At 37.0% G+C, this 19987-nt stretch overlaps 1 protein-coding gene across 7 annotated transcripts in view; it reads right to left on the bottom strand.

Moving 5' to 3' along the window:
- Window positions 1-11290: 11290 nt before the first annotated feature.
- Window positions 11291-19987, bottom strand: part of SBF2 (SET binding factor 2) — a 302250-nt gene continuing 293553 nt past the window's right edge. For all 7 annotated transcript variants that reach the window (XM_074884270.1, XM_074884274.1, XM_074884273.1 and 4 more), the window contains 5 exons: window positions 18779-18883; window positions 17226-17419; window positions 16707-16794; window positions 14153-14284; window positions 11291-13853 (listed from right to left, as the gene is read on the bottom strand). In XM_074884270.1, coding sequence (XP_074740371.1) covers window positions 13755-13853; window positions 14153-14284; window positions 16707-16794; window positions 17226-17419; window positions 18779-18883 — 618 coding nt within the window. In that variant the 3' untranslated portion in view covers window positions 11291-13754. The remainder of the gene's footprint in view (window positions 13854-14152; window positions 14285-16706; window positions 16795-17225; window positions 17420-18778; window positions 18884-19987) is intronic.

Consider the following 19987-nt stretch of genomic DNA (forward strand, 5'->3'; position numbering starts at 1 on the left):
AGTTTCTCTTTAGCTGTAAATACTTATGCTCACTGTAAGAGGCTGTACTAAACCAAAGAGCTGCCCTGTACATCACTTCAGGAACAGGTCCCTATCCAATGTGCTGAGTCAACCTGTTTTCTAATACTAGAGCTGTCCATCTTAAAATGTTCAGTGATACTGAGAGCAATACTAACATACTAAGCTACTTTTTCTGGGAAATCAACACACCTGGATGCCTCCTTGAACTGCCTGTGCACTCATGTACAGCTTGAGAAACACAAAGGAAGAATTAGAGGTGTGCAGGCAGTTGCAGGGCTACAATCTTATTGGCATCAGGGAGACATGGTGGGATAGCTCACAGACCTGGAGTGCCATGATGGATGGACACAGGCTCTCTAGGGATGACAGGACAGGAAGATAAAGAGGGGGAGTTGCCCTTCTTGTGAGAGAGCAGCAGGAGTGCAGGGAGCACTGCCTTGGGCCCTACAATGGGCCAGCTGACCACCCATGGGTCAGAATTAGCAGACAGACCAACATGGGCAACGTTGTGGTGGGTGTCTGCTACAAACCATATGATCAAGCATAAACAGGTGAGGCCTTCAGACAACTGGAAGAAGCCCCGCATTCATAGGCTCTGGTACTCATGGGAGACTTTAACCACCCCTATATCCACTGCTCCTTTACTAGGTGACATGGACTCTCTACCACTGCCCACCACTGGCAGGCAAGGACTGCCTGCCCAGCCTCAGAGGGGCCCCATGCATCCCTGCAGCCCCAGGTCTACAGTCCTGCACCCTCCCTTGGCAGCTTGGCCTGGGTCAAAGCCTCTGCTGCTCTGGGGGCAATTGCTCATTATACGTAGTAGTGAATTTTATATACCTCATACCATCAAATATTGACCCGACATCTAGGAATATATGTTTTACTTATAAATAGTTCCAGAGGCAACTGAGAAAAATTCTGTAGCCTGCATTATAAATTATGACTTTACACTAGTTTCTTTTGAGCTACGTCACTGTAAGTAAGGGTTGAAGGATTGAGTCCCATTTAACACAGTAAACATAATCCACCTGGGCAAGAACTCAGGGTCACTCCTTTAGCTGTGCACTCAAGACTGCTGAATGCTTTGACACAAAAGCTTTGTATATATTTTACAGATAACCAGAACACACTGCATATGAAGTACAAACTAGTTTCTACAGTTGCTGTATTAGTGAAGAGCTACAATCAAACTAGCTGACTCTGCGAGAAGTTAATTCCTGCATCATATATTGTTCTTGATTACTACTTGTAACAAATGCTATCTCATAATTTCTTTTGTGAAATCATAAATCCTCAGAATTAAAAGCAATTTATGGTGTCACTTTCAAACCCAGCTGAAATTTCCCTTCATCCCATGGTTATTAACATGTATTATTTTTGTTCTTTTTCCAAAACACAGTATTTTGGAACTTATGATGGTAAATCCAGAGAGGACAGAAACATGGTTCCAAAGTATGCTGCTAAAAGGAAAGCAGCTTTAATAATAACAGAAGTATTGGTTTCCATGTGACCAAAGCTCAAACTCAATTTAACAGATACGATAACCTTCATGAGGGATGAAATCTCTGCTTTGCTGAACTCAGGGTGAGCTTTGCCAAAGAGTTAAGCAGGCCATAATTCTAACCCCCCCCAAAAGAATTCAGAAACAAGAGTAAAAAACTAAAGGAACTAAAAATATCCCTTTTCCTGGTCCCACATATGACAGCTGTTCAGCTGCACATTTTCCTGGATTTTGCTACCTACAACAGCAAAGAAACAGACCTGTCAATGTGCCAAGAAAATGAACTCCAAATATTTTTACTGTTGACAATACTATTCAGGAAGTTAGTTATAAGTCAAACTAAGTACTATAATATCCAATATATGCTGTTTATATTAATGTAATCACAGAGAAATGCTCTGGTTGGCTACAATATCATTTAAGAGCAGAGCAATTTATCCCTTCTGAGTCAGCTACATCCAAATGCACTGCAGTAAAGCAAAGAAAGATCCATCTCCTTTAAGATTGCAGGCTTATCTGAAGTTATTGCTACAAGCATTAAAACACAGTAGCTGAGAGATCTTTAAAAAGTGGGTTAAGATGATGTACTTATCCTATCGCATAAAGAGGGCTATCTACAGGTATCATCCTACTCCATGCCTCTGAAACCAGCCACTTATATGGAATTCACATATAGCATTCACCTGCAACTTACAGGGAACTTCTTCAGTTAGCCACATACTAAGTCATATGGTTTCTAGTATGAGCTGTTTGGATGGGCAACATCATGTAAAAAGATTTCACCTCAATTGGCACATCATACACATCAACGACATATGCAACGCACAAAACTCAAAGCATGCAAATATATTCCTTTGATCAAAATAGAGAGGAACACCTTATCCCTTCTGAGCACAGATTTCTTGTTCATAATGGTAATGGAATTTAAAAAAAAAAAAATCTTTTCTAAGATGACAAAAGCATGAAAATTTTTTAGATTAAAACATAAGACATACTTAACAGGAAAAAGCTAAGTACCTATCAGTGCTTTATAACACACTGTAATGCAAAATGAATCAGGAGTCCTTCGTTGGGAGATGGAAACACTTGCATCTGTGAACAGTCAGTCTGACTTCAGTGCCTCATATAGCAATTACTTACACATGCTTTTTAAGCAAATTACAACATCAAAATATTCTCCATCACATTAACACAATGTCCAAACTCTTTTATTCTACACAACTTCAACACGTTCAACATATGTGCAGATTTGCTATTTTATTCTTCTGTGGAAGAACTCCACTGACATGATTAGACTCAGAGGTATTTCTGATCCACACTAAATCCTTTGGGGAGTTGGGATTGCATACAGAAAAGCTCTGCTGTAATGTAGAAATTAGATGCTGAAGGTGGGTTAGCTGTACTTATTTTCTCCAATTTGTGTAATTTTTATTTGCTTATTCTGAAGCACTTCTTTTCAATAGAGGCACATATGGAACCAAAATGTGTAATAATTTAGCAAATAGCTGCAGCAACCTTTTGGCTTGCTTCTATTTCTATAGCATATTAGCAGTTTTTGTGAGGACTTTGCAAAGCTCTAGGTGTTATCACTTAAAGGAAGGGAAAACACCTTTGAATTTACCTCAAAGTTGATAGAGATCAGCTCAAGCAGTATCCACATGCTTCTTTAACGACTCTGTGTAAAACATACTGAGACCGACCGGTGCAGCACATCTCGAACACTAACCACTGAGGCACACAACTGGTCTTAGAACAACTATTTCAACAGTAAGTAGAAACTTCCCTTCTCAGGCCTGAGTTCATCACCTGGATCACAGCATTTGAGTCTTACACCACGTATTTCAGAGCTCCCTAGGAAGCAAGCCGAAGGTGACATGCAAAATGGCACACAAAAAAAATCACCAGAGCATTCCTTCATTTCAGGTAGTAGGTCCTTTAACACATCTGTGAGTATCTTCCCAATGCAGGCTGCAGACAAACCATCTAGAGCAGAACATACCCTCAAGCACAGCAACAGCAATATTCCCAAAATACCATGCTAGAAGTCTGCTGCATACTGAACTATTAACATTCAAAAGCCCTTCATATTTGAGCAGTCTCTAGAGGACAATAATTCTTGGAATTACACCATCATATCAAAACTTCCAACACTGCCCTCCAAACTCTATATGCCCTCTGCTTACCTTTTGGAACCTTCTCGGGCAAATCCATGTTTCGAGCACTGGGTTACGCCCTACACAGTGGCAACATGGCAGTTTCTGCTCCCTCCTCAGTCAAGGTGCAGAGGAATCCTGCTGCACCTGGGGAACTCCTGCAAGCAGGAGCCCTTGCTGTGATGCAGGAGGCCCTCCCCTGCCCAGCCTCAGCTCGTAACTGATTACAGACCCCTGCTGCTTCCCAGTCACTGGCTCTTACCACCACCCAGGGCCATGTGGCTGCTGAGTTACTGGGCCAGACCTCAAGGGTCACAGTCCCCAAACCTCTCAAAGAGATTTTCAGCCTCATACCTAGCTGAGGAGAGCCTGGGGACTAGTTTTCTTTCACCCCCAACCCCCTAGTTCTCCTGGCAACTGAGCTCTGCCCCACAGGCTCACCTTTTCTGCAGGCACTGAGGACTGCTCTTGCCAGAGTTCATCACCTTTCACCTGCCCAGGCAGGATCAAAGGCAGAATCATGGGCCTGTTCACTGCTCCCATCCCGTCTGTGCCCAGAGACAGACAGGCCCTGCCCAGACACAGGCCCAGGTGCCACTCGTCAGGGCCTGCTGCCCCAGCGGGCTGTGCAGGAGGCACACCTGCACCCAGGACCCCTTTATTTCCTGAGAGGGCACCCAGGACAAGTAGGAGTAAACCCCACCTGGCATGGGAAGTGGGTTTCAGGATGCATTTGGCATGTTTCTCTTCACTGTGTTCATTTTTTTGTAAGGATTTAAGACCTGCCTTTCTGGAGACTAGCAGCCCCCCTCCTCCTGCTACCAGGCACCAGTCCCTGCCCTCAGCTGACCAGAGCCATTTGCAGCTGCAGACACTTTCATACTGATTAACCATGTCCAAGCATTTGTATTGTCTTGCACATTTTCAGTTGTTCTAGGCCACCATCCCAGGGCAACTCCTCTGGTGCACAAGCTGTCATTTTATCCATCCAGAGCGTGTTTCTGGCAAGGGCTTTAATAATTGCCCTGGGGCAATTCTCTTTTCCCTTTCAGAGTAACAAAGTATTAATTGACATAACATCTACTAAAAAGGTAAAATTAATGCACATCACACGTTTTTCTACCTCTGAGTTTGTCCTCTGTCTTTTACATCAGAAGAAAACGTTGCCATCCTCCTGCAAGATAATTCAACCATGTGAACCCTAGATAAAAATGCAGTCTGCAATTTCTGTCCATCCTGGGCTTAACATTTTTAGTCTTTCATTCTTCTCAGCTCTCTGCTAGCCTGTGCAATACCAAGCAACATAGCAGCCTTTTTCAAGTTTTGTATGTAAAAAATAATTTCCTGCTTTCTTCATTTGCCTGGCTGCTGTCCTGCCAATTCTAGGTCAGGTAGCTCCTCTGTCCCACTCCTCCTCATTTAATGCTATTTTGTGTAACAAGGCAAGGGCTAACAGTTTTAGGATCTACTTTATACTTTTATTATGCATGTGTTGTATTTGTACATGCCCTCTCGTAAAGGCCCGTATTTTGTGTTGCATATTGAAATTCAGGATAACACTCCTAATTTAAGAAAAAAGTATTTTGTACCGTATTAGCATTTTTTTTTTTTTAATTCAGCAGTGAATAATTCAGAATGTTGGCCAATATGAGGGTTTGTTTCCTAAGCACACATCTGCCTTTGTAACTACTATCTATGTTTATTCTCAAAAAAGGACTACAGGTTTCTCTCTCCTCTCCCATTCTCTTCAAGCCTTGACAATGATTCCTTCTGATTTTGCAAGAAATCCTGCATAGTGTTTTAATGGTCATCTTTTTCAAGGGCTGTATGACTATGTCTTCTTACAGTGTCTAATGCACAGTGCCACTGTGCTTGTGTCTTTAAAAGGAACAGCTTTACTTCACACTGCAAAAGCTCAGGTTTGTTTTAACCATGTATAAGCAGTCTCTGAAAAATTAACCTACCAAGTTCCTTTAGGAGGGGGAAAGGTAAAACAGTTTCAAGTAGCATTACTTTCCTCAAGTATTTCTTAGCACTGATGAATGATATTTGGGTCTGCTTCCACCGGTATATCACTTCTATGTTTTGCTTCTTCCCTATGCAGATAAAATGGAACAGGTGGGTTTGCTGCATGGTTTCTGGCTGAAAAACATTCAATATACGCATCAAAGGAGACTTTGTTTTAGGTGTTGTGTTTGTGTTCCAGACTGCTAGGAATTCTCTCATTCTTACAGGAAATAACAATATTAATTACATAAGAGCTCAAATATTATTAGCAGTAATTACCCTAGTAATAGGACACAGCACTGTATTAGCAATTTTTGGTCAGCCCACTGGTCCATTTTGCCTTCTGTGCTGTCTCTGACAGTAGCTCATGCTCAGCTACACTGAAGAAAGCACAAGAAAATTTATAAACAAATGGTTTTGGTTAAAGCAACAAACATTAAGCAAAGGCATCCATATTCTATCATATAGACGAAATTCTATATTATTAATCATTCCACATTTGAGAATATTCATATAACAGATAAGTACATTACATCATGGAAAGAATGGCCCATGTTTGGAAATTAAAGTAGAGACTTGACAGTGCATCCTTTGTACCCATCTCCAGCAGCTGATAATAATTTGGCTAAGTCTGTGTTGGATAAAAAAAGCTGTGATGTTCTACCCGAAATACACTTATAGTAATATTAGTAATGGTATTTTCAATGACCAGAGTTCAGCATACTTGATGTTGGCTTCACGTTAACCTCTTTCTTTCAGTGCTGTTAAATCTAATTCCAGAGAGTGATAATCACATGTCAGATGCTGAAAGTGTTTGAAATCCAGGCTCAAATCCAGTTTTACATACTGGCCCCTTATCCCTTATGACAGACCAAACTCAATCACCAGCCCTGCTGCCCTACCCCCCAAAATACAGATGTACAACTTGAATTAGCCACTAGTTTCAGAGCACTTTGAAAAACAAAGACTCTCCCTTTTGGCTTTAATTATATCACAGCACCTGCAAGTATTCTAGGCACCTCTAGGGAACAAGTTAACATGGATCATCTCTGCGTCTCAAAAATGCCTCATCTTAATTTAGACATGATCAGAAAACCACAAAAGAGGGAGTGAGACAAGTATAGAGGGAGATCTTGGTGAACAGATAACGCAACTGCTCAGAGGAAAGCAAAGGAGATTTTAAGTCTTCCTTTGCTGCTGGAGGTGTGGGTGTATGGCATCCAGTTTTGTGGCTTACTTACTGCAACTCTTCCCATCTGCAGTATGAGCTTTCCTATACTCCACTCTGTCATAGATAACTGCCTTCTTCCTTTCTAATTCTTTATCATCTGTCCAATAGATGGATATGCACTAAGCTGCTTACATGTGCTATTTTGATCTCTGCTTTACACTGGCATCAAGTCATTGCTATGCGAGGCACTAACTTCCAGCCAGGGCTTGCTTTTCCCCTGCATCTCTCTACTTTTTGACGTCCATAGCCTTCATAATGTCTGTCTATCCTGGCTTGGTGAGAAAAAAAATAGATACAAACGTTCATCTAAAATCCTAACTTCTAATACACACCAATGAGAGCTGTAATACAGTCCACTTGTAATTTCAAGTGTCACTGAATGCTTTGCTACACTTTCATGTAACTCAGACTGATAACGAAAATTAATAGAAATCAGTGGGCTGGAATCCCAAAATAAACTGAAGGATTTCTGTTTTGGTTATACGTACTCATTTTTCAAATAAAGTTATCAAGTTGTCACGAGATACCATCATCAAATAAGGAAAGCTGTCCTTATCTCAAGTATTATATGAATTTAATATATAACAATTTAAATACGCATAATGTTTCACTGTGAAATGGGGAAGAGAAGAAAAAGTGGGAAAGTTGCACAGGACTGTATTTTCAGAAAATATTTGATTATCATAAGGCAACATGCATGCAGTGACCTAGAATAGGGGAGAAATATTTTTAAACTGAGGCCTTTCTGACAACGGCTAAAAAATTTTGTGGTAGTCTATAGCAAGTTGCTAGGGTATACATGACCTTATTGACAGCAGTATTTAGTTTTGATATCAAAAATGGAAAATCTGCTCACATGACAAAAATCTGTGTGCAGTATTCTTTGAACTAAAACACATTCATTATCATAGGAAATAGCTACATGTTTGTTTTTTATTGCTAGGCTGAGAAACTTGTCACCTATGCCACTGTGTGGTCAGCTGTGCGGTTTTAACAACTGAAATAATAATTGGTACAAATGAGTTTATCTTGAAAATTATTTTCTCTACAGAAATTTGTGTCACTAAAGAGACAAAGCGTCAGAGAACTATTTCTGCAGGAAGAAGAGGATACAAAGCCTAGATATTTTACGGATGTCTGATTGCTGTAGCAACATACGATACTTTGAGATTGTAATAAGACCTATAGCCTGTCCTGACACTGCTAATGTACATAATACACACAGTGGTCAATAACATGGTTCTACATACCATAACTAACTCCTCAATTTATTCCTGGCTCGGATTCATTGTCACTTGATGGGATATTTTCCAGGTTTTCAGGCATTGCTACATACTCGTACCAGAAAAGGAGACTTACTTGCAATCCTTTGAGTCAGGAGCCTGAAGTGGAAGAAGCCAAGTTAATTTTGACTTAAAATTTAACTTTTTTTTTTTTTTTTGCCAGAAAACAGTTCTAAAGAGGAAGAAAACTAGTTGTTTTGAGTAAAGTAAGAAAAGCAGAAGAGATTTTTGAACTTAATTGCATTTCACTTTGAATCAAATACATGAATTACTGACACTAATTCAGGAGGCACTAGGAGCAAGCTGGGTATTTTAAATAAAAGCCCTTTTAAAATTTAAAAAGAATATAATAAAGAAAACATCTTACAGGCACGTCAGAGGAACAGGCTGTCCAACTTCATCAAAATTCAATGGTAAATGCATCACCAACTCTCCAATTTTTTTTCAAAATTCCAATCCTAAATCATTTGCCTGCTCGAAACATTTCAAACATTTGAATGCTTTATGCTATACAATGTAAGTATTTTTGATTCAAAAACATTAGCACTGAGCATTTTCTTCAACTACTGCATTAAAATATTTGCCAGGGATAGTCTGAGCACAGCAGAAATAAAAATCCAAGTTTTAACTATTATGATGGCACAAAACCAATGCAACATATATAAAACCTGAACACATAAGTTTTTAAACATGACAGCAATTTTACCTGTACTACAGCTTACTGTATTGAGCTCAATTCATAATTATATACAATTTTATGAAGTTGTAAATTTTAATTTACTGGAGGTCTTGCTGTGAATAGAATTTTTAACTCACTAGTACTACTAATGAAGATGGTCCACAGTCAGTGTAACCTGGCAAATCCCAGTGCTGTCAGTGTGACACTTGTTTCTTGATCTACTTGATATTTTCTCCTTACTGAGAAAGCATTTGCACAGAACACTCTTCCCGGGTGTTAAATTCAAAGCAGTTTCATCTGTCAGTCATTAAACAGGTATGTTGTACCTAGTATAAATTTTGGACAATTAATGGAGACTTTTAACACAAAGGGAAAGGAAGAATCTTGAACTATATGGTGCAACCTGGGACAGGACAAAATGTAATTGCCTACTGGATGTTGACAATAAGCAATATTCTAGAGAAGCAGAGAATAGTTAAGAACAGATTAGACCACTGTGAAAAAGATAAATAGAAGAGTACTTTGGCTAGATATAACTAGCAATCTGGAATTATAATTCAGCTGCCACTAGCAGATCTCCTGGTTTGTAGGGTCTGCATAGAGATCAAGGTACAAACAAATAAATTATGTTGGAGAGTCTGCCTTTAAAACACAGCTTTTACCTTTTGTTCCAAGACTGGGTTTTGATAACTTCCTAGGAGTAACAGACTCCACATATGAAATCAAATATCTCAGTTTAAGAAAGACTCTGTCTTCTCAGGAGTAACTTAGATAAGCATGATGGCAATCTCAACTCATTAAAAGCTGTGTTTATTTCATAGTTGCTTGCTAAACTTGAAATGACATCAGTGTTCAGTCCCTTCAGCTCTCGATGGGCAGTCTTGTGATAAGGGAGAAACTTCCATAACTGTCAGTGGTTAAGAAGGGAAGTTAGCATCTGGGTTTTGATTACTGAGCATGATTGTGGATAACGATGGCTGCCATAGTTGATTACACTTAATTGATCTGCTCTTACAATCTTAAAGAGTAGTGAATTAAAGAACTGAAGTGTTCCTTTGGGGGAAAAAACATAGAGGCTTAGACTGGAAAGGTCTACAGCAGAAAAATAAAAAAAAGGTAAAATTAGTCTTTGGAGATTTAGTATTCTGCAAAAAGAAACACAAACCCAATTCTTATCAGCAGTATTTGTATTAGTAATCCATTCCTTTGAGAGCCTAGCTGGACTAGTAAGTAAAGAGAGAAAACAACAGTGAACTTGCAGCATCCTTATTTGATAGTCAATTAAGAAAAAATCGTATGTTAAAAAACTCGAAGATGAAAATTTCCTAAATGAGAATGTGGATGCTAATAGCACCCTTGGCTTGCACGGTAGACAAAATCTGGGAAGAAACTGATCAAACACAGACAAAACCCCAGAAAGTAGGTGTGACAGCATGAACTTTAGCATAACTGGGGAACTAGCAGATTGATTTCAGTTTTCTGAGTCCCCAAAGCAACCACAGGATAATCATAAACAGACAAAATATCTAAATGATCACAAATGATGAAAAATGAGAAATGTGGTGCAGCCACTTAGACATACTCCAAGAATATTACAGGATGAAGAGACAAAATGACAGTTTTTGGACACGATCACCACATTTTTGTTATGTCTGCAATTCACAAAATATCAGATACAAATAATGTGTGTGGGATGTGATGCAAAATTTTGAACATTTGTTCCTAGGTCTACGAGCTGTTTGTGATTTATTACATAACCAGTGACCCACACATGTGGCATGCTAAGTATTTTATTATTTACTATACTAATTCTAAAGTTCCACCAAAAGCAAGGACTTTTATAGAAAATACTTGTATGCTAGATAGGAAAGACAAATAACTAATATAATATACCAGTAACAACTCTTCAGAACTTAAACTCTGTTCATTCTGCCACCTATTATGTGGGCATTTTGTTAATCAGCAGAGAGAAGGGCAAGCCATCTTCTTCCCTTATGTAAAGCCCCTGATAATTCTCTTTTCTACAGTAGGAATGTTACGATACACAGTATGGGAATAGTGATATGACACACCAGAGGGAGCACATTTTTATCTCATCCCCAAGTCCTGGATGGGTTCCTTTTTCTGGAAAATTTTCATATAATATGAAGATAGATCCCTTCATACACAGAATTTTTCCCAAGCAAATTCTCTGTTCCTAATTCTCTACTTCTGCTGCCACAGCTCAAACACACTGACAAACCCTGTATTTATACTATGCTAACTTCTCCACATTTTCCTAAGTCTCTGTTTGAATCTTCATTTTGTATAGAAGAGACCAGCAGGGACACAGCAACTTTGTGTATTCACACCAAGAGCTATGCCTACCATTCCTTTGTATATTCCTTATATAAACACCACAGATATCATATATCTCATTTCAGCTTTTATTTGGATATTTTTAAGTTAAGTTGCTCAAGTCCATTTTCCATCAATACATACACTAAAAATTGAGATCAACATTTAAGGCAACATTAGCATCCATGCCAAGCTCAATATGCAAACCTAAGCACCACAGCATCCAGGAATTGTCACAGGTCCCCTACCTCCATCACACATTCCCTTTCCATTTTAACTCTGCTATCCCACACTACACTCAGTAATTCAGTTTAGATGCACATTCTCAAGTAAGACCTTGTCATTTTTTGTATTTTACTTCTTATGAACTAGATAATTTTTGCATAAAGTGGTATAAATGAGTGAGATACATTTCAGGGTGAAAGTACGCAGTTCATTTATGTTGTGATACCATATCGGATTGTTTTTTAAAAATATATTTAACATCATTATTCAATGACTTAGTATGAACATTACACGTATTTAGCCTTTCAGTAAAGGCTATACATTGAGACTTGTTAGAATGATAATTTTGCTTTAAATTCTGATTTCTTTAGTCTTTAGTGTTACTGTTGACAAGTGTTTGAGTTAAGGATGCTCAAGTGCAACTTTTATGTAAGAATATTTACAAGTATACAAAAGACCACATAGGTTTTTTAATACACCCACAATACAGAGTAAATAAGGATTTGTCTTGTGCCTGTGGAAATATTTCAACATGTGGGCCTTGCTTTTTTTCTCTTTTACAGTAAAAGGAAAGGTTTTACTTTTCCTTAAGAAGTGTATTTATTACAAGATGGTTAGCATACATATATCACATAACATACAAGAGTTAAAATTAACTAATTACAAAATAAGCAGTGGTATGTATATTTTCATATAACCTAAGAACAGGATCAGTATTTTACAAAGTACATATAAAAGTACTTCATATACAAAGAAAAATACAAATGTGCAAACACCATTGTCACAGGTGGAAATCTGTCAATTGAAAAATGCTAGAAAAATCCTTCATGTTTTTGTTTTGAAATTGCAAATGCATTAAAAACAGCTGCATTTTCTATTGTGTGTGGTGAGAAATTTATGTTCCTTTTTGACAAAATACATTAGTTATTAAAAAAACCCACAAACAATTTAATAACTGAAAAAATCTTATAAGTATAGTCAGTTTGGTTAGGATGACATTAAATTACAAGCAGAACGTCTGGAAAAATGAGAAAATAGTGAATCATATATACAAACTTTTGTAATATTAGTGTGCTATTTAACATATTAACATTTCAAAATAAAAACAATGGCTTAATTACCCACATATTCTACTCAAAGTCATCACTGTTTGTAGACTGTAATATTTCTACTAATTTGGGGCTATTAAAAATGTTTTGCCAGGATTTTAAGCTGAACAAACACAATTTTATCAAATGTAAAAATCTATAAACAGTCTTCCAATTCATGTGCAAAAAATGTTTAAAAAGTATCAAATCACGACACATCAAACCTGATTATGTACATATTTAATATCTGTAAATGTTGTTAACTAGCTAGTATTGTTCCGCTATAAATAACTTACCTCTGTCCTGCAAAATGTCTGCATTTTAAAGATTTCAGTGCAAGTGCTTGCTTCATTGTTTAGTGCATTATCATGTTTGTTATTTTTTATTTTACAGTGAGCAGAACAGCATATAAATTAACATAAACAACTCACACATAAGAGATCTTTCTTCTACTGAATTCCTAGTTTGTTGTTTTCCATTTCTCCTGTATAGTGTTGGCCAGTTTTCTTTCATTTATCCCACTGTAATTGCAAACAGAATCTAAAGTAAAAGTGCTATGATCTTCAGATAATACCTAGAATTTGAAATTCCATCACAACATTGCAGAAGCACTCAGTAGAGCACAAGATTAGAGAATGACCTGCACATTTAGAAGACACCTGAAAGTCTGGCATTGGGCAATTTCACTTTCTGGTCTTTAAAAATATCAACTGTCTATAAACGTTGGCAACCTGATATATATGTCACTGGAATCAAAAGCTTGATTTATTTATTTATTTTTAGGAATTGTAGACATGTTCCCTCATATTCATGACTAGTTTGGAAATAGGATTCTGCTTAAAAATATAAATAAAGTGAAAATACACTTCCTGTTGGAGGGAAAACTTCTACAGTTTCCTTTGGACAGGTTTCCTATCAGAATAGCTCTGAAATGAGAAAACCAGGATTAGATGATAGTGCAAATACAGCCCACTTTTATAGCTAGGAATTGTACTGAAGAAAGTGGAAATTCAGGATAGATGGATTATTATTTTTCAAAGTCCTCCCTGCAGAAAAAAGTAGCAGTTACAGTGGTTATAATTATTAAACAGAAAAGGAACTTTAGCATGAACTTCTATAGCTGAAATGTAAGGCAGGCTGGTTGTCTGTCAGTAACATTTCAGAACTTAGCTTCTTGCAGAAAGAGATGCTTTAAACATGTCTTTATTGTGGAACGTTTTTCCTTTCTAAGCATCTGAAATGCAACTCTGGATCCTATCCATCCATTGCTGAGCACTCTGTGCATCTTGGGCACAAAAATTATATACACGTTTATTTGTCTTCAACTGCAAAAGAAAAATAAGAACATGAACACAGACAATTAGGCACACAAAATAGAAAAAAACTTTCAAACTCTACTTTAAACTGTAATACTCAGTGTACTAGTTGGGTCTAAATGTAACATTTTTTGAACTTCTGCTGTTGGGAGTGAGGTCCAGATGCTAGCTGTGTAAATACTTTTTGTCTTGAGTTGGCATGACAGCTCCTTCCTAGTTCACACCTTCCAGCAGGACTGAAAGTAGTAGGTTAAACATATCAAGATGAAGTTTTACGTAAAGATCATGTAAAGACCAGATATACTTACATCAAAAAATGCTTTTTCACTTGCATGTTTTGGGGCTCCAATTGTTGGAGAAGCAGGAATCACAGTTTCTACTTCTGCAAGGTCTATGTGTCCCTTACAGCTTGTATCCTCACCAGAATCATAGTATCGCAGCTAGACCATGAGAGAAAAAAAAATCCAAATATGCTATTTAGATAGACCTTTCACTACTTCTTCCCTTTTCCTGGACACAACCTGGGGGCATGGTGTGGTAAGGGTGGGAGGAACAAATATTATTAGGATCCGAGGACATCAGACATGGGAAATTTCTAAGACACCACTGACAGAAACCATAGATTTAGTATATACAAAATGGTAGGACATGTGATAGCCCTTAACTGGCCAGTCCTCTATTTGACATTTCTGGGTAACATCCAAGTCTCTAACATCTGCTCCTGTGTGGACATGGAGTTGGCAGAGAAGCATTTTGTCACCAGAGTTTCAGAGCAGAGAAGCTTCAAATAGTTGTGCATTGCTTCTGGGCAGAGGACGTGTGAAGGATGAAAGTAGAACCTGGTCTGTGGGATTCAGCATTCCTCATCAGTTTTTCTAACAGAAACCACCTCTTCACTGTTCATTACATTGAAACTAACACAAAAGCTTTACTTCACCAAGGAGTTAACAGAACACTTATTCTTTATATTTCAAGAATTTAAAATGATCAGCAAAACTTTAAGTATAATTTTAGATAATTATAAACTATGTAGAAAACTCACATTTTCCTATACTGCACTTCGCGGTTGAATGAAGCTTGCTTTTTTTTTTTTTCTCCTTGCAAAGATACTGTGATATGAATGTTAACCACTCTGTAAACTGAGTTTTAATATGCAAAAAAGTTCCAGAGGAGAAAAATCTGATACTTAATTAAAAAAAAAAAAAAAAATCTCATAAACAAATGCAAAATAGTAAAGCAAATCTTCACAGCAAAGGTTGAACAACAGAATTCCAACTAAGATTGACAGGTATTACTCCTACATCTATGATACTCAGGAGGATATTTGGTTAAACAAAAAATGTGAAAGCATTTTTTTCTTCTGCAAAATGAACCTCTTCTCCTGTATTTCAGGAATAATAATTATAATCAGCAAATCAGTGCATTTGTTGGTATTTTACCAGGCTAATTAAAAATGCTAATTGAGGATTTCTATAAGATGACTGTCTTTGCCTGTATTACATATTTTGAAGTGTATTGATTACAATAAATTAATATTTTTTAAACAAAAGCATACATGAGTATCAGAGATTACAATCCACAGTGTGGAATATTTGTCTTAATGAAGATTACTGCCTAATGACCCAACATTATTTAAAGTACATGAGACCACAAATTTCCACTGCAGAATTCTGGCATACATTGCAAATTGGGTAAAATACAACAGATCTCCTCTGTTTTCAGTGCTTCTTGATGTACAATGATTTGTCAGAATATTTATGAATAATTTTGCCACTAAATTTACATCACTAGGACTCATCTAAAATACTTCTGTATATAGCACCTTAAATTATTGTTCAATCAGGAACTCGGCATTTCAGAACTTTTAGGAAGACAGAATTGAGATTAAATTTTAAGACATTTTAAGTAAGTTACAAAATTCAAACTCATTTCAGAGCGATCTGTGATCCTGTTCCCCATATTTGAAAAGACTTTCATACAGAGATTCCAGGTCAGCTTTCTCAAATACAGGTTACAGAAAAACACTAAAAAGTCAAGTGAGATAAATGGATTTTTCTGCTGAAGCAATTCAGACTATGATTTTCCAGAGTATATAATGCCCTTTCATTTGCAAATAAAAATGCTTATGGCAAAGTGCTTGAGGAACAAAGAGGCTGTTAAATACACACTGAGCATACAATAACTACTACAGTTTCAACATGAATGCCTGAATTAAACTTGCTATCAGTAACCATATTAGCTCTCTGCATCCCAGTTGAGCTCTAGCAAATACCTTCAAAGTTTTTCACACTCTAATTCAGAAAGAGTTTTTAGTTCTTTTGGTAAACTAAAGAGGTCATATTAAAGGGCAAATTATGCTCACCACTTAACTGCTTAATGACATTCTAGAGTTAGCAATGTTTTAAAAAAAATTGCTTGCATTGCTTGTATACCACAATGCCAGAAAATGTCCTCAGGCACTACCTGGCTTTTTTTTCCAGAGGTATGAAGCAGGCAAAAAAATATTTGGGCCTAAACAATAATGCATGACTTCCAGTCCAAGAAGTCTTTTATGATTATAGGCTAAACAGTTATCACTGTTTTAAAAAAACCCCAAAATACTAAAAAACCCTCTGTCCAGTGAGAATGCTGTAGCAACTACAAGATACACAAGATAAAGATAGATATATATGGTCGATAATGATTAACACACACATTGCATAGTGGGAAAACGAAGGGAGTTTTAACTCTCTAAAGTGGGTTTCATCGCATCTGAAAATAATCATTATCAGTATTATTTGTAAAAATCAATCCATACAAACCCAGTAAATAAAAAAGCAGCAAACTAGTCATAAAAAAATCCATTATCTGAAAAGGTTTTACCTGGTGTTTCGTCACATCCAGCACAAACCAGCGAGGTTTCCAACCTTTTAATAAAGCTCCTCTTTTGTATAGCGTACCTTCAAAAGATCTGAAAGGTACAGAAAATACAAATGGCACGTGATTCCATAATATGAATAGTGGTGATACATAAAAGCCCCAAAATGACTACATATAGATTCAAACAATTATTTTACTGCAGTAAAACAAATTGGTTTTAAACCAATAGTTTAGTTATTCACAACTGTGATACACTGATAAACACCGTTTCAGTACTTTGGATGCATTAAATGTGCAGCTACGATTAGTTTGGGCATATAAAGGGGAAGATTGAAAGATACTGCTAGGAGATAAGAGGCCCACCCACTGAGACAACTAAATGTAATCAAAGCCACAAAGAACGAATAAAGTGGTTACAAACCATTCTGTGCATATGAAGATTTAAGGTTTTTTTTCCCTAAGGCAGAGACTTGTACCAATCTAATACAAGGTTCACAAATACTCTATGATTATTCAGTTTACCTATTTTCATCAGTCTTTGATGTGAAGTGATTGTATAGTGTAGTTGTTCTTCTGTCTACTCCATTAGAGGGAGAAACGCTTGCACTCTGTTCCTCACCCAGCCCACTGTCAGGTATTTCCAACAAAGATCTCTTTTGATAGGAATGTAGATTAGCTGACATCATCCCTGAGGAGCCAGAAGGATGTTTCCGGAGCTAAAAAAGATGAAAATAAAAGAAAAAAGGTAACGCAATGTGTCTTGCATTATGAGACTGTCTCAACATTATACTGATAATACATGGTATAAAACTTAAGTTGTGAACTGCCATGAGGCCAAAAAAGTCTTCATAATAGAAGTCAGTGCTGTCTCAGAAAAGAAGTCAGAGGGATGGCAATTCAATGCATTTCTTAAACAGAAGGGTTCACATGGTGTGAGAAATCAGTATTTTAGAAAAGCTGTGTATATTTCAGTGACATAATCTTGAACAACGTTTCCCTTGCTTTCTCAAAAGCATCTAGAACTAGACAGATATTTGGATACAATAAATGTCCCTAATTTCATTGAGGGGGAAGGGGAAGGGGGAAAAAAGAGTGCAGTTTCCAAGAGCTACCTTATAGTTCCAAATCATTTTAGTAGAATCTCAATAACCTGGAACAAGAGAGATCCTGAATTTAGCCTTAATCTAAATGACAGCATCCTAGAGATAGAGTTTTTTGGGGTTGACCCTTAGCTATTTGCATTTTCTTTTCTGCTTCCAATTTAATAAAAAGATCCTTTGCTTTGCTAAGAGAAAACATTTTTCATCTTGAATTTGTCTAGAGTATAAAGTGAACTTGAATGACTCTGACGACATAAAGCATATTGCTTTCCTGAGAGCAAAGGGCAAATAATAGAGTGGTGCTACAGACTAACCATTGTGTGGAGGCTGGCAAATCTGAACAAGCACATGAAGCTGAAGAGTTAGGGTAGTCTTGAGCTGGTAACTCACTGTGCCAAGTTTACAGGGAAAGCTCACAAAAAGCAGTATCTAACATTCTTTCTAGTGCATGTAGATAGCAAAGAGGCAGCCTTTGACTTAGAAAACATTTATATTGTCAGCTATTCTTTCTACTGCTGTCAGGAATTGGAAACGCAAGCGTGAACACTTCCTACCTTTACTAGGATCTACAATTCCAAAATTCCATTTAGACGTGGAAATAGCTTTATGCATCTATGAAACTCTGTGATGCCCTCTGGCTACTTTCAGGCACCGATTTTTTTTTGTACTTCAAGCACCTTTTAAATATATCAAGTCATATATGTGTGTATTAGTAAAATGCTCATGCTCATTTTGTCTGCATGCCATGATCTACTCTGGAAAAGGAATCCCTTATAGCACAAAGGGATAGGACAAGTATAAATACCGTTTTCTACATGTAGAAATACAGAACCAGTATCATGGGTTAGAACAACATATTCAATTTTTCAAAAGCAGTATTTTACTCCAAGAAATACAGTGATTTTGTCAGTGCCCCAGGTAGCCTATATAGCAGGAGTGGAATTATTCTATTGGATGAACTCTTTTACTACTTACATTGTCTTGTCTGGTGTCATCCTTTAGATTAATTTTGACTCTTTCCCACAAGATCTGCCACCTTTCTGAGCTCTGATTTAATTTACTTTCCAATCTTTCGATTTCCTGAAACAAATAACAAGGGTTTTCTTAAGGATAAACATTTCTAACTGATCACTTCCTGACAATCATTGTTATACAACCATTTTTTAGTCAATATTTTTACACAGGGAACTTTTAGGCCATGTTGCCCAGTGAAGTACAAAAACCTGTGTCAAACCAGCTATCAAATGAAATCAACCAGACTCAGGAGTCAAAGGCAACCAAGTGCAGCATCAGCCATGCTGTTCTTGCCTGTCACAGGTTGGAGGAGCCATTATGCTGGCAATTCTCTGCCAGTTCTCCTGAACATTCAAAATTCAACACCACTTGCCATAATAGAAACACAACAATGATAAGATAGGCTATATTTTATAAAAATATTTACAAAGAAGAAATCCTGTGCTGTGACACCAGCATTGTACATTGCCAATATTAACATTTACCCTGGTTTATAAAATGTGATACAAAGCTGTAATAAAAGAAGGAAATGAAACAGAAAGATTTATTCAATTTGGATGCTAAACTGTAACAACATGTTCTTGTTGTGGAACTTGGGAATATGAGCTATGTTGATAACCTCCAGTTAGGGTTATTTCCTGTTAATAAGACAGTACATGCAAAGTTAAGTAAAAAGAGGCAATTTCATTAGTTTATATTTACTTGTGAACACTCATGGATACACTTGTCATTACCTTGAGGTATGGTCCATATTCTTTGCCATGCTTTCTTTCTATATGTTTTCTTTCAACAACTATATTGTTATGAAAATCTGATTCTTAATGAAATCAAATTAAAAACTCAAATTTGCAAATCCAATTAAGAATTGCTGATGGAAGAAAAAATTGCCATAGAACAGAGAATTCCCATGCTATATGAAAGCCAAGTAAAACCCAAGACATTTATTGTCAAAGTAGAGACAGTAAGTCTTTAAAGACTTTATTTACTTCTACTATACCAAATAATTAAAATAGATTTCATAATATCCTCCAACTCTTACTGGTCTCTTAGAATGAGAGTTTCTTCAGGAAATTGTTGTTGATTAAAAGACTTACAGAAAATGACTATATTTTTAAGGTAAGAAAACATTTTGACTGGGAAATTAATTCCTGAACTAAACTTTGAACTGGG

The sequence above is a fragment of the Strix uralensis genome, chromosome 15 (genome assembly GCF_047716275.1).
Source record: "Strix uralensis isolate ZFMK-TIS-50842 chromosome 15, bStrUra1, whole genome shotgun sequence".
Classification (NCBI taxonomy): Eukaryota; Metazoa; Chordata; class Aves; order Strigiformes; family Strigidae; genus Strix; species Strix uralensis.